The sequence below is a fragment of the Triticum aestivum genome, chromosome 3A (assembly GCF_018294505.1).
Source record: "Triticum aestivum cultivar Chinese Spring chromosome 3A, IWGSC CS RefSeq v2.1, whole genome shotgun sequence".
Lineage (NCBI taxonomy): Eukaryota > Viridiplantae > Streptophyta > Magnoliopsida > Poales > Poaceae > Triticum > Triticum aestivum.
In genome coordinates, this window is record NC_057800.1 from 122,260,433 (window position 1) to 122,276,619 (window position 16,187).

A 16,187-nucleotide genomic window follows, 5' to 3' on the forward strand; every position below is an offset into this window, starting at 1 on the left:
CGGCGGCCTACGGCGCAAGAATGGGAGGGAAGAGGATGTGCTCACCGAGCAGGCACAAGGAGGCCCGTTGAGTGGCTTAGGAGCAGCAGAGGTGGCCGGTGTTGGCGACGGCGGCGGCGACCGAGACGGATGGAGGTTGAGGACGGGGAAGCAGCGGGTGTCCCGGTGGCTTCCGGCTCGATCTCGCCCATGTAGTCGAAGTAGGCGACGAAGACGGTGCCCCTGGCGTGGTCTCTGGCAGCGAGGAGGCCATCGGCGACGGCTACGCCGACGACGCGTCCATGGCGGAGATCAAGAAGGAGGGGGATCTGAGGAGGGAGGTAGAGGGAGATGGGGGCGAGCAAAACTAGGGTTGGGCGCCGGTGACGCGGGGGTGGCTTATAGGCGTCGGGGAGGTCGGGGATGGCCGCCACGCATGTCCCTGGCGCCATGGATGGCTGCCACACCCCTCCATCGTCCCTGTAGCGAGGGGAAGGGGATAACTGGGAGTGGGCTGGTATTGTACTCAGGTGGGTCGGCCAGTTGGGCCGTCTGGCCCAGTTGGCCAGGAAGGCCTTTCTCTCTTTTTTTGTATTGTATTTTCCTGTTGTTTCTTTCTTTTTTGTTCTCTTTTATTTTTAGTTTTTGTAAAAATACTAAAGTGGCACCCAAAATAGATGTTACAATTTATACCACAGCCACAAACAACTTAGCACTGAAATAAAATAGTTTTTAAATTGTTTGTCATTTTAAAAGCATTTATATAATTATTAATGTTGCTATTTTATTCCTTTTAGAGTGTTTAAACATTTTATAAAGGTGTGGTTTGACCAACATAATTACCTATGCATTATTTGGCACAACCCGAACATTTTAGTTTTAGTCTTTGAAAACTTTTGTTGTTTGCCTGATTTTTAAATTGAATTCAAATCGGTTTCGAACTAATGCGAGATTAGCCACAGTACTCGAGGTGATGTGGCATCATTAGCGGAGGGTTACTGTGGCGTAACTATCCAGGCGTCACAATTCTCCTCCACTACAAGAAATCTCGTCCCGAGATTTAAGAGGTGGAATAAGGGGCGAAGGTGTTGGTAGCGAAAAACCTAACGAGTCTTCTCGGTCTTGGCTTCCCTTTCGAAGAGGTTGATCCCTTTCGTTGATGTCTTCATTTCACTGCTTCAAGTCACCATGATCAATTTGTCATCCTTTCTTCGGGATCTCCATCGTACTTACGAATAGGTAAGGGGCAGCTCTACAACGATAGGATGTTACAAGGGAAAATCTTCTGGGGGTTTCCCAAGTATGAACATATGAGTATCTCTCGAGTTGAACAAATGAAACACATCGACAGCAAAGTAAGACGGTGCAATAAGAAGTTTCAAGCGGATAGGCAATCGTTCATTGCCTGAAACAGAGTGTGAATGGGGTTCAGAGCAACGGGAATAAGTATTGTGTCCGATACCAGAATTGATCACTAGGAAGGTGGCTCGCAAATTACATACGAAGTCAAGCTATAGGAATAACTTTGGCAACAGGGTGTATAGGAGAGTCAGGTTTCGATCCTGTGAAACTGTGGGTTATGGGCCCACCATGTGGTTCTTTTTTTTTATATAATAGGAGCAGTGACATCTTGCACGGTCATGATAGCAAGGCATGTCAGGGAGTACCATGTCAGCTATGTCGGCAACAACGTTGGTACCAAGGGCGAGGGACGAAGAGAACCATTTTCCTGCTCGTTGAAACGAGGCGGACCAATAGGCAAGGTTCCCGTCCATCGGTGGTTACCGGAATGTCATCATCAATAGTAACAAGGTCTTACTGACAGAGTTGTACATCGAGGTGTTTGCACAAGCAGTGGATTATTACTGCTTATATCATATAGATCATAGAAAAGGTTTAAACAAACAAATGGAAGGAAATATGATCATCAGATTAAACAGAACAATGGAAAGGAAAATATGTTTAAACACATATTTCGAGGGTATATCCTTCCCAAGGACAAGCAGAGCAAGATATCCATGACAGGATATAAAGTAGAAAACCATTTAGGTAAGGGGGGAGGAATCTCATGATATTACTCATACAACGGTGTTAGGATAATTGATAATTAAAATATAGCATCGTGCTTCAAACGTGCCTGTTGAAAATCGGAGTACCATTGACATGCTTCGAGATAGCAGTGACATGGTCTTCAGGTGAAGATCAGACTTTGGAAACACGAAGGATCCATCAAGAATAACTTGTAGAATAAGTCTTACAATTTCCTCATGGATGAATGGATAACCTTGCTGAAAAGGAATCTATAATGATAGGTCCTCCAGCCGGGGGGGGGGTGCTAGGCATGACATCATGTTACCAGGGTCATCAAAGGATCAACGTCATAACTCTTGGAAAGTTGTCCCAACCATCATATCTGACCGAGATTCAGATCCGATTGGTGTCAGGATACCTGAGACTCAGGATGTCCGAGAAGAAAAGGCGCAACACAAATCGTTGAAATGGCATTGCAAGCTTCTCGGGAAATGAACTATGGGAGCGGGTTTCTGAAGCAATAGTTCACCATTAAACCAGGGAGAGGACAAGGAGGTGTCTGGTGAACTCAACGGCAATTCACCGAGATTCCCAAAAGATGGATTTCCACCATTAAGTGAACAAGGAGATAACATTTGTCAGATCAACTGATATAAGGAAGTATGCTCGAGGAAAACATACACAATTAAACATTGGTTGAAGGGTGCGCCCGAAGTACGGGTTGGGTTGCACGACCAATGTTAGAATGGTGATTCAATTAGCGAAGGACTTAGAATGAACTATCGCCCATTCACTTCAAAGCAATAGGGTTGCTAGAAGTTTTGAATTCACACGTCATAGCTCCATTGTCGGTATTCCGGTTGAAAACAATACGGGGACCAAGGAATGAACGAAGATGGCAAGAAGTATTAAGATATCAAGAATTATTAAGAGGTGGTGAAATTCTCACCACATTCTTGACAAAAAGTGATGGTAATACTTCCGAGGTAAGGAAGATCAACTGCTGGGTAGCAGTGATCTCAAGGTTTACACAAAACGCGAACAAGTTGTGTTGAACGGAAGGCAATAAAGTGGTCGATGAGAACAGGAATCATCGAGGGGCAAGGATGGTATTACCCATCATGAATTCAATTGAATTCCTGGAAGAGCTCATAAGGTTGATGGTGATCACGACACAATTGTCGAGAGATTTCATGCAGATGTAGTCAATCAGCGACGACATCAAGTCAAAGGAATGATGAAGCAAGAGGTTATTGGAACCACAGTTACGACACAAACTCGAACTCAAGCTTGTTGTTTAAGGTGAAAGGGTATGACGAGGAAAAAAAATCGACGTAAGGTTAGTTCATCGTCGAAAATTGGTGCTCCGAGAATAAGGACCAGGTAGCACCGTTAGAATCGTCACGTCAATGATATAGCCAAACAGGCTAGGAATGGCGTGATCGGGTACAAACTCGTACTTATAGAAGCTTACTGAAGAGTTGTTGAACCGTAGAGCGGACTCGGTTCAGTTATCGGTGTCTTTGAGTGTTCAATAACTCCGAGCCCATGAAAAATTGTAATCGGTGAGTATGTAGTACTTGATGAAGAACTCATAAGAAATTATGCAGTTCCAAGATAATCTCGAGATACCAGGTGGTAATACTCGACGACAGATCAAACTAGAAGTTGAACTGGGGTATTGCTCTATAGAAGACAAGTGCTTAAACTTGCACAGGACATGATATTTAAAGGAGAACATGGTCAGAACCACGATTGCAAAAAGGCCAGATCTCAGATATAAGATGAACTTATACCAAGGGAATAATTGATTTTAAAAGAAACTTCGATGAGAAGATGTACATCGTGTCCATGGGCATGAACGCAAAGTTCAAGGTCGACTCCCACTTCTCCAATGCACAACCTTTCATTCACTTCTCGCGCTCAATGAAGTTGTAGTTTTGAAATTTTATCTGGCAAAATACCAGAAGAGTACGACTCGTGAAAACTTTCGAGTTCACACCTATTAAGGAAGGCATAGGTTCAACCCATTGGGGCATCTTAGAATCATATACCAAATCTTCAGAAGTAATTAACTCAAGCTCAAAGGCAGAGCATGGTTGAGAAAGCAGAGGATACAATTTACCAAAGGCATTATGTATCAGAGGAAAGGCTCACAAGGTTATTGAATATGAAGGGCGTTGTCAGATAAAATCCAACAAAGGATCTGGTGGTCCACAAGGGATCTGACGTGAGCATCGGTACTCAACTAGAGGAAGAAGATTGCAAGGAGATCAGATTATAGAAACAACTGACTAACTCAATTGTCAAATGCAAAGGAATTATGATTTCCAAATCAAGGGATCAGAAGCAATGCTCTGAGTAGGGATGGATAAGTTGAATAGCCTTAGGGTACAATCAATGACAATTGGATTGGTCGAGAACCAATTCCAGTTAAAAGAATGGCAGCTTAGCCGGAGAAGTAATTTATAAGGATCAATGATGATTGCGTGCATTCGCAAACATATTGAGTCAACAGACTCAAAATGATAATGACAAGGAATGTCATTAAGACTACGAGACTTATGGGATTAACCATAATGCGAGCAAACAAGAATTTCAAGAGCCAAAGGCTCCAGAGGATTTTCGGAAGATCGAATAGTATTTTGAAGACTTTTGTGAAACTCATGAACAACTGGGGATGAGCGGATACTTGACAAGTGCGGCGATTTATTTGAAGGGGTATTCATGTGGCAAAGAACTGCTAGGCAGTAGGCACGAAGTATTCTCGGAACAATAGAGAAAACTTCGGGTATCTTGTAATAACAAGAACAATGGGGAATGATCGTAAGAATGGCAAGTGTAAGTAGTTATCCATAAGGATTTATCGGTGGTCGGGAATAGCAAAAGTGATGGGCACAAAGTCTCGAGAGAATATCAAAGAGTATCTCTGAAATCTTCTGGTGCAGTCGGTGACCATCTGGACTGAAGGGGCTCTCCGGGAGAAAGTATTTTCGAGAACCTAAAGTTAGTTTTTAGTAAAAATCGTTTAACCCGAATAGAAGAGGGTTCAGAATCCCAGAGTAAAGGTCGAGGAATAAAAGATCCTAATACCTCCCGATGGCGACGTGGGCCCATGGGCCACACAGCCATGTTAGTAAAAGTTTTTCTACGACTAGACTCGACTTCGGCCAAGGAGTTGGAAAGGGGGATTCCTACAGGCAGTCGGCTCTGATACCAACTTGTGACGCCCCCGATTCAATCGTACACTAATCATGCACGCAAATGTGTACGATCAAGATCAGGGACTCACGGGAAGATATCACAACACAACTCTACAACATAAATAAGTCATACAAGCATCATAATACAAGCCAGGGGCCTCGAGGGCTCGAATACAAGTGCTCGATCATAGACGAGTCAGCGGAAGCAACAATATCTGAGTACAGACATAAGTTAAACAAGTTTGCCTTAAGAAGGCTAGCACAAACTGGGATACAGATCGAAAGAGGCGCAGGCCTCCTGCCTGGGATCCTCCTAACTACTCCTGGTCGTCGTCAGCGGCTGCACGTAGTAGTAGGCACCTCCAGTGTAGTAGGAATCATCGTCGACGGTGGCGTCTGGCTCCAGGGCTCCAGCATCTGGTTGCGACAACCAGGTAGAAGGGAAAGGGGGAAAAGAGGGAGAAAAGCAACCGTGAGTACTCATCCAAAGTACTCGCAAGCAAGGAGCTACACTACATATGCATGGGTATATGTGTAAGGAGGCCATATCAGTGGACTGAACTGCAGAATGCCAGAATAAGAGGGGGATAGCTAATCCTGTCGAAGACTACGCTTCTGGCAGCCTCCGTCTTGCAGCATGTAGAAGAGAGTAGATTGAAGTCCCCCAAGTAGCATCTCCAAGTAGCATCTCCAAGTAGCATCTCCAGTAGCATCGCATAGCATAATCCTACCCGGCGATCCTCCCCTCGTTGCCCTGTGGAAAAGCGATCACCGGGTTGTCTGTGGAACTTGGAAGGGTGTGTTTTATTAAGTATCCGGTTCTAGTTGTCATAAGGTCAAGGTACAACTCCAAGTCGTCCTGTTACCGAAGATCACGGCTATTCGAATAGATTAACTTCCCTGCAGGGGTGCACCACATAGCCCGACACGCTCGATCCCATTTGGCCGGACACACTTTCCTGGGTCATGCCCGGCCTCGGAAGATCAACACGTCGCAGCCCCACCTAGGCAAAACAGAGAGGCCAGCACGCCGGTCTAAACCTAAGCGCACAGGGGTCTGGGCCCATCGCCCATAGCACACCTGCACGTTGCGAGGGCGGCCGGAAGCAGAACTAGCCCCCTTAATACAAGAGCAGGCTTACGTTCCAATCCGGCGCGCGCCGCTCCGTCGCTGACGTCTGAAGTGCTTCGGCTGATACCACGACGCCGGGATACCCATAACTACTCCCGCGTAGATGGTTAGTGCGTATAGGCCAGTAGCCAGACTCAGATCAAATACCAAGATCTCGTTAAGCGTGTTAAGTATCCGCGAATGCCGAACAAGGCCAGGCCCACCTGTCTCCTAGGTGGTCTCAACCTGCCCTGTCGCTCCGCCACAAAGTAACAGTCGAGGGCCGTCGGGAACCCAGGCCCACCTCTACCGGGATGGAGCCACCTGTCCTTTCAGCCCCCTCATCAGAATCACTTGCGGGTACTCATCGAGCTGACCCGACTTTAGTCACCATCTGTATAGTATGTATGTATGTAAAGTATATACCCGTGATCACCTCCCGAGTGATCACGGCCCAATAGTATAGCGAGGCAGACTGACAAGAATGTAGGGCCAATGATGATAAACTAGCATCCTATACTAAGCATTTAGGATTGCGGGTAAGGTATCAATGACTGTAGCAACAATGACAGGCTATGCAACAAAATAGGAGTAACCGAAACAGTAACATGCTACACTACTCTAATGCAAGCAGTATAGAGAAGAATAGGCGATATCTGGTGATCAAAGGGGGGGGGCTTGCCTGGTTGCTCTGGCAAGGAGGGATCGTCAACACCGTAGTCGAACTGGGGTCGCCGGCAGTCTCGGGGTCTACCGGAAAGAAGTAACGGAGGGGAACACAATAAATAACAGAGCAATCAAAGCATCACAAAGCGTAACATGGCAATACGCGGTCTAGAGTGACCTAACGTGATACTAGGTGGTACCGGCGAAGGGGGGAAACATCCGGGAAAGTATTCCCGGTGTTTCGCGTTTTCGGGCAGATGAACCGGAGGGGAAAAGTTGTGTGTTCGCTATGCTAGGAGTGTGTGGCGGACGAACGGAGGGTGTAACCGGATTCGTCTCGTCGTTCTGAGTAACTTTCATGTATAAAACTTTTTCATCCGAGCTACGGATTATTTTATATGTTTTTTTGAAGATTAAAACAATATTCGGAAAACCCTGAAATTTTGCTAAGTCTGAGAATTCGACAGTTTTAAACATTACTTGGCTGTTTTCAAAACACTACAACTATTGATCTATAACTCCTATGATTTTGTGCCTTATATCAATATGCAGCATTTTTCTGTGGTCTATAAGATAGTAGCACTTTCAACTCTGTTAGAGTCCATTTGATTGATCATTAACAGCTCTAAAGTAGCTATGAAATTAAAGCTGTTTTCAGCTTTCTATTAACAGAACATTGGAATTTGTGATTTTTGTAGGAATTAAACCATACATCAAAAGGATTTGGTCCAGTGGGATAAAATGGAGTTTGTCATGTATGCTTTCTACTCATATTATTTTTACCCATGTTAACCGCTGGTTAGACGTTGTTTAGAGGCTGTACAGAGGGTCAGATAATGTCAAATTAGAAAAGCTAGCACTAGCTACAGTAACTGAATGTTACTGTACCCGTGTAGCATAGCAGCAGGCAGAGCTGCAGCGAGCAGCACGGGCGCCTGGTGCGTGCGGTGCGTGTGGTGGGCGGGCGCAGGAGCTCAGGCGAGCAGCATGCCGCGGCGTGAGCAGCAGCAGAGGCCAGGGGCGTTGGGCGCAGGCGGCACGGTCGCGGCGACTACGGGCACGATCAAGGGCAGGGCTGGTGCGTGCGGGCGTGGTGACGCGCGTGTGGCGGGTCGGCGAGCGCCGTACGGGGCGGCGCTGGAGCAGTAGCAGGCGAAGTAGCACTAGACCACGGCGAGGCCGGCGCGCGTGCATAGAAGCAGCCACAGCACGCACGCACGTACGCGTACGCGGCAGCTCGGACGAGCTCGGGGACGGCGGCCTACGGCGCAAGAATGGGAGGGAAGAGGATGTGCTCACCGAGCAGGCACAAGGAGGCCCGTTGAGTGGCTTAGGAGCAGCAGAGGTGGCCGGTGTTGGCGACGGCGGCGGCGACCGAGACGGATGGAGGTTGAGGACGGGGAAGCAGCGGGTGTCCCGGTGGCTTCCGGCTCGATCTCGCCCATGTAGTCGAAGTAGGCGACGAAGACGGTGCCCCTGGCGTGGTCTCTGGCAGCGAGGAGGCCATCGGCGACGGCTACGCCGACGACGCGTCCATGGCGGAGATCAAGAAGGAGGGGGATCTGAGGAGGGAGGCAGAGGGAGATGGGGGCGAGCAAAACTAGGGTTGGGCGCCGGTGACGCGGGGGTGGCTTATAGGCGTCGGGGAGGTCGGGGATGGCCGCCACGCATGTCCCTGGCGCCATGGATGGCTGCCACACCCCTCCATCGTCCCTGTAGCGAGGGGAAGGGGATAAGTGGGAGTGGGCTGGTATTGTACTCAGGTGGGTCGGCCAGTTGGGCCGTCTGGCCCAGTTGGCCAGGGAGGCCTTTCTCTCTTTTTTTTGTATTGTATTTTCCTGTTGTTTCTTTCTTTTTTGTTCTCTTTTATTTTTAGTTTTTGTAAAAATACTAAAGTGGCACCCAAAATAGATGTTACAATTTATACCACAGCCACAAACAACTTAGCACTGAAATAAAATAGTTTTGGAATTGTTTGTCATTTTAAAAGCATTTATATAATTATTAATGCTGCTATTTTATTCCTTTTAGAGTGTTTAAACATTTTATAAAGGTGTGGTTTGACCAACATAATTACCTATGCATTATTTGGCACAACCCGAACATTTTAGTTTTAGTCTTTGAAAACTTTTGTTGTTTGCCTGATTTTTAAATTGAATTCAAATCGGTTTCGAACTAATGCGAGATTAGCCACAGTACTCGAGGTGATGTGGCATCATTAGCGGAGGGTTACTGTGGCGTAACTATCCAGGCGTCACATGACCGTTGCTTCGGAAGAAAATAATGAGATGCATGAATCTATAGATAATTATGATTCCGCTGATTTGATTGAAATATCCCTTGATGAACATGATGCTTGCCATTCTTGTGGCCATGATGCCAATATTTATGAAAATGAATTTTCCATAGTTCCTTATGTTAAACATGAGATCATTGCTATTGCACCCATACTTGATAGTTCCTTCGATGAAAAGCATGATTGCAATGATGTCATTATAAATTCTCTTAATGTAAATTGTGTTAATGATATGCAAGACCTCAAGCTTGGGGATGCTAGTTTTGCTATGACTACTATTTGTTGCAATGATCATGATTGGGGTGATTCTTCTTTTGATCTTGAAAAATTATTTAAGCCCCATGATGAATATGAGATTGATAACGGTGTTTGCAATATTATTGAAAGTGGGTTTGGAAGAGTGTCAACTTTAGATCCCACATATTTGGAGCATGTTCAGTCTTATGATAAAAGTGGGTTTGGAGAGGTCATGACTTTAGTTAATTTTAATCCCACTATTTTGGAAGAGTGTCAACTTTGCATACATGTGGATCGTGTTAAGAATATTTTTTGTGATAGCTATATTGTTGAATTTTCTTATGATCCTACATGTAATTATTATGAGAGAGGAAAATATGGTTGTTGAAATTTTCATGTTACTACATTACTTTTCGTTGTCTTGAGATTGCTATTGTTTCTTTCTGCTTCCTTGCATATGCTAGTTTTTGCTTGCCTTGATAATTTGTTTGCCCATAAGACTCCTATGCATAGGAATTATGTTAGACTTAGATGTGTTTGTCATGTGTTTTATGATGCTCCCTTTGTGATTCAATTCTTGTCTTTCATGTGAGCATCATTGAAATCTTTATGCCTAGCTAGGGGAGTCAAACGATAGCGCTTCTTGGGAGGCAACCCAATTTTATTTTTATTCATTGCTTTTTGCTCCTGTTTAGTAATAAATAATTTATCTAGCCTCTGTTTTGGTTGTGTTTTTTGTGTTTAATTAGTGTTTGTGCCAAGTAGAACCGTTGGGAAGACTTGGGGAAAGTCTTTTTGATCTTGCTGTAAAAAACAGAAACTTTAGCAATCAAGAGAATTGCTGCCATTTTTTTGGAGAGTGCTATTTAGTTAACTCTTTTTTCAGATGATTAATAGACAAATTCCTCACGCCCATCAATTTATTTTAGAATTTTTGGGTTCTAGAAGTATTCGAAACCTACAGATTACTAGAGACTATTCTGTTTTTGACAGATTCTGTTTTTCGTGTGTTGTTTGCTTAGTTTGATGAATCTATGGCTAGTAATAGAGTTTATAAACCATAGAGAAGTTGGAATACAGTATGTTTAACACCAATATAAATAAATAATGAGTTCATTAAATTACCTTGAAGTGGTGGTTTGTTTTCTTTTACTAACAGAGCTCACGAAGATTTTCTTTTAAGTTTTGTGTTGTGAAGTTTTCAAGTTTTGGGTAAGGATTTGATGTATTATGGAACAAAGAGTGGCAAGAGCCTAAGCTTGGGGATGCCCCGGAAGGCATCCCTTATTTCATCTTCGTTCATCGGTAACTTTACTTGGAGCTATATTTTTATTCGCCACATGATATGTGTTTTGCTTGGAGCGTCTTGTATGATTTGAGTCTTTGCTTTTTAGTTTACCACAATCGTCCTTGCTGTACACACCTTTTGAGAGAGACACACATGAATTGGAATTTATTAGAATACTCTATGTGCTTCACTTATATCTTTTGAGCTATATAGTTTTTGCTCTAGTACTTCACTTATATCTTTTAGAACACGGTGGTGGTTTTATTTTATAGAAATAATTGATCTCTCATGCTTCACTTATATTATTTTGAGAGTCCTTTAGAACAACATGGCAATTTGCTTTTAGGCATAATGAAAAAAACTTTCATATAAGTGCATTGAATACTAAGAGAAGTTTGATACTTGATGATTGTTTTGAGATATGGAGATAGTGATATCAAAGTTGTGCTAGTTGAGTAGTTGTGAATTTGAGAAATACTTGTGTTGAAGTTTGCAAGTCCCGTAGCATGCACATATGCACTAGTGTAGAACCGGGCAATAGCACCGGTTCGTAAGGCCCTTTAGTGCCGGTTTGGTAACTGACACTAAAGTGTAGGCACTAAAGCCCCCCCCCTTTAGTACCGGTTCAGCACGAACCGGTGCTAAAGGGCAACCACGTGGCACGAGCCAGCTTCGGGGGCAGGGAGCCCTTTAGTACCGGTTGGTGTCACCAACCGGTATTAAAAGGTTGGGGGGTTTGGGTTTATGATTTCTTTTTCATTCAATTTTGTGTTTTCCGTTTAATTCTTTTTCGTTTGCTGGTATTTTACGATACTACATATTGTACACATTATGCATATATATAAATAGAATTTCTAGTAGAACCGATCATAATATATATATATCATCAAATGTCTCACAACCACCATTAATTAATTCGCACATGTATATATATATATATATAATTTCTCCTAATTGGTGCCTTCGGAGCCAGTGGCATTAGCCTAATTGGTGCCTTCGGAGCACGATAACAATTGGAAGTGGTTCATGGGGGCGGTAGCGGGTAATAGTATTCTCCTTTGGGATCTATGACCTGGTCGAGCAAAAATCCCGCTATTTCCTCATGAATTGCTTCTATGCGGTCCTCTGTTAGGAGCTTCTCCCGCACCTCTTTGAACTGTTAAGAAGGAGATCAATATGCATGTTTATTAGTTGTGTAACGAGATATCGATAATGGTGTAAAAATTGTGAATAGTGTTCTGACAAACGTACCCACTCCTGTCTTTGAGATTTGCTCCTTTCGGACACCATCATGCGAATGTTCTCGCAAACGTAGTATGCACACAGATTATTCCCTGGCGCCTGCTTCAGGGCCTTTGCGAGAATGGAATTTGACCATATAATAATTAATCAAGCATGATAATTAAAGAGATGGCAGCTAGCTAGTACTACTTAATTACTTACCTGGGGTCGATACCATTTCAGATTTTGTTTCCATGGGCCTGGAGTGACCCTGATGAACTTTGCCCAAGCCCTGCCCGCCGACAAAGAAAATGAATAAATGGGTTATTAAAAGTTGTTATCAGGAAATGACAAACTAATTAAATAGGCCGAGATATAGTTAATAATGATTGAAATTACCTGTTGACTATCCCCTTCATGATGGTGTAGTCACTTGCTTTCTTAAGTAGTGAGTCTAGTACTTCAACTGTTCCTTCATCAACTTTAATGATTAACAAGATCCAGTGAAATCTGCATGCACACACGTTTGCATGTCTTAATTAAGCGAGCATATGTAAGCAAAAACATGCATGTAGCTAGCTAGTAGGCAAAAACAGAATTTGTAGTACAAGACAGTGTGACTCACTCGAAGTTGTAAGGAAGTAGTATATCTTCATTGTATTTGAGGTGCTTGAAGAACTCTAGCATGCTTTCCTCTACACTTTTTTCGTAATATGAATCTATTTTCCATGTGTATTCATTAATGGTATTTGGGTCAACGAACCAAATGCCATAGCGTCCACCTTTTTTCATTTCATAAATCTTCATCCTGCATAATACCACAGAAAAGAATATAGTGAGGATAATTATAGGTAATGATTGATCAAAATGATCACTACAACTAGCTTGAGACTTAAATTACAGAAAGAAATCACTTACACACAATAGCAACTGACGATAGATTTGTCGAGTGCGTCTTGATTGTATAGCTGAAATAGTTCTGAATACTCAACGGTCACAGCTTTCTCATGGTAGTAATGATCCTTCTTGACATTCACCATGAGGGACTCTCGATTGGAAATCTTGGTAATGTCCATGTACCATTGATGCAATTCATACATTCTCGTTGGGAGCTTATTAACCTCGTCTGGCTCGACCAAAGGTTGGCCCTGGACATATTTCCGTTTTATTTCCTCCTCTCTAGTCGGAGACATGGGCTCAATATAGAGGAGTTGTCCAACAGTGATCCCGATCGTTTCAACCTGCGCAATATGCTCCTCGGTTATTACCACATTGCCCACCCCGGGAACGTTAACGGTTTGCCCACAATAATATTGGGCGCGCCTACTCTCATGTGTTGTTGGCACAACAAGCGGGGAGATTGATTGTGCCGCCTGTTCTCCCGGCTGGGGAACGGTTTTACCGCTCCTTTTGCCAGCTGATTTGCTCGAGCTCGAGCTCGCCTCTTTCTGTAGACGTGCTTGATTTAACTTCTTGATGTGGCGCTCATAGTCTATGTCAACAGGCTTGGGAGCTGGTGCTCTAGCCATACGAATGAAGTGGTCAATCTTTTCCACAGGCACTTTCTCCCTTGGCAGCGGTGGCGGTTTCGGTGCAAAATGGGCATCCACCTCGGCCTTCGATATGGCTATGTTTTCCTCATCGGACTTGTCGTAAGGCCTCCGCGAAAGAGGTGCAAGGCTTGGACCATATTGAAATCGCTTGCCTCCGCCTGTACCTCCAGTACTACCTCAACTTGAACCGCTACGCGCCATAGCTGAGGCAGCTCTCTTCCGTGATTGCTGAGGCGGCGAAGACGGCTGACGTGGCTGAGTTGGAGGAGGAGGAGTGGCCTGAAGCTGTGCCGGACTTGGAGGAAGAGTGGCCTGAAGCTGTGCTGGACTTCGAGGAGGAGTGGCCTGACGCTTTGCCGGACTTGGAGGAGGAGGAGTGGCCTGAAGCTATGCCGAACTTGGAGGAGGAGTGGCCTGACGCGTTGGTGGACTTGGAGGAGCGGGAGTCTGCTGACTCGGTGGCGGACTTCGACGAGGAGTCGGATGACGCGGTGTTGGTGGCCTTCGAAAGATGATGCAATCCTTTCTCCATAGGATGATACGATGGTTGGCCTCTCTGTAACACCCTCGATGCGACTATAGCTCCTACGTGTCGAGGCACGACTTAGAGATATAATCGCATTGAAGGCATATGTCGCAAGTTAGGAAATCTTCACAACATCCCATGTAAAATAATAATAAAAGGGGAGAACATAGTTGGCTTACACTCTCCACGTCAATCAAGTACATAAATAACATTACATCATCCATACACTCAAGGCCCGACTACGGCGCCAAAATAAAAGAGAACCCAACATGCGACAACGGTCCCAATCACCCCCAACTGGGCACCACTACTGATCATCGGGAAAGGAAACATAGTATCGTTGAGAGTCTTCGTCGAACTCCCACTTGAGGTCATATGCGTCTTCTGGAGTAGAATCATCAGGCCCTGCATCTGGTGTAATAGTAATCTGTGAGCCACAGGGACTCAACAATCTCGCACCCTCGCGATCAAGACTATTCAAGCTTATAGGTAAGGCAAGGTAAAATATGAGTTGAGCTGCAGCAAGCGACTAGCAAGTATGGTGGCTAACTTATTCGCAAAAGAGAGCGAGAAGAGGAGGCAAAGCACGAGCGAGAAACTAGAGAACAACCTGCGCAAACATTACTCCAACACCGTGTCCACCTCCCAGACTCCACCGAGAAGAGGCCATCACGGCAACACACTCAGTTGATTTATTTTAATTAATTAAGGTTCAAGTTATCTACAACCAGTCATTAACAAGTTCCCATCTGCCCATAACCGTGGGCACGGCTTTCGAAAGTTCAATCCCTGCAGGGGAGTCCCAACTTAACCCATGAGAAGCTCTCACGGTCAATGAAGGAATAGACCTCCTCCCAAGACGTTCCGATCAGACTCGGTATCTCGGTAATTCAAGACAACTCCGACAATGGTAAAACAAGTCCAGCAACACCGCCCGCTGTGCCGACAAATCCCGATAGGAGCTGCACATATCTCGTTCTCAGGGCACACCGGATAAGCTAAGCGTACAGGAGCCAACGTAACCCAAGTTGCCAAGGGACGGCCCCGCACGGTGCTCTAGGTTGGACCAACACTCAGAGGAGCACTGGCCCGGGGGGGTTAAAATAAGATGACCCTTGAGTCCGTGAAACCAAGGGAAAAGGCTAGGTGGCAAATGGTAAAACCAAGGTTGGGCATTGCTGGAGAAGTTTTATTCAAGGCGGACTGTCAAGGGGTTCCCATTATAACCCAACCGCGTAAGGAACGCAAAAATCCGGGAACATAACACCGATATGACGGAAACTAGGGCGGCAAGAGTGGAACAAAACACTAGGCGAGAGGTCGAGCCTTCCACCCTTTACCAAGTATATAGATGCATTAAGATAACAAGGCAATATAATGATATCCCAACAAGTAAACAAAAGATGTTCCAACAAGGAACGGCCTCCAATCTTCACCTGCAACTAGCAACGCTATAAGAGGGGCTGAGTGAAGCGGTAACATAGCCAATCAACGACTTGCTAGGACAATGGTGGGTTAGAGGTTTGACATGGCAATTTGGGAGGCTTCCAAGCAAGTGGTAGGCATCGTAGCAATGGCATAGCAAAAGAGCGAGCAAACTAGCATAGCAAAGATAGTAGTGATTTCGAGGGTATGATCATCTTGCATGCACAGTTGTCAGAGTTGACTGGATCCTCAAGAGCAAACTCAACAGGCTCCTCATTAGCGAACTCGTCTCCCGGCTCTACCCAAACAAGACAAACAAGCAACAAGGATACAATCAACCACGTGCAAGAACAAGCAATATGATGAAATGATGATATGCTATGCGGGATGCGATGCGGGATGTCAAATGCAAGATATGACAGGAAATGCATGAACCTGGCCTCAACATGGAAATCCAAGTGTGCCACTGGAAAGATGAGATAAAATCGCTTGAAAACGATATAAAGAACGCCGGAATCGGTGTTACGGTTTGGAAATGGCAAGCGATTCAAAAATGACACCGGTCTGCGATTTACAGCAAGTAGGCATCTAAATGCAATGAAATGAACATGCTACAGCACCCAAACAAGACAACAAAGTACATGGCAGGGA

At 44.8% G+C, this 16,187-nt stretch overlaps 1 protein-coding gene across 1 annotated transcript; it reads right to left on the reverse strand.

The window, feature by feature from the left end:
* Positions 1-666: 666 nt before the first annotated feature.
* On the reverse strand, positions 667-8,882 carry LOC123056847 (uncharacterized). Its single transcript, XM_044480098.1, has 3 exons — positions 8,290-8,882; positions 7,021-7,074; positions 667-694 (listed from the first exon to the last, which is right to left on the reverse strand). Exons 1-3 carry the CDS (start codon positions 8,673-8,675, stop codon positions 667-669), a joined length of 468 nt encoding a protein of 155 aa, XP_044336033.1. The 5' UTR covers positions 8,676-8,882.
* Between the last annotated feature and the right edge of the window lie 7,305 nt (positions 8,883-16,187).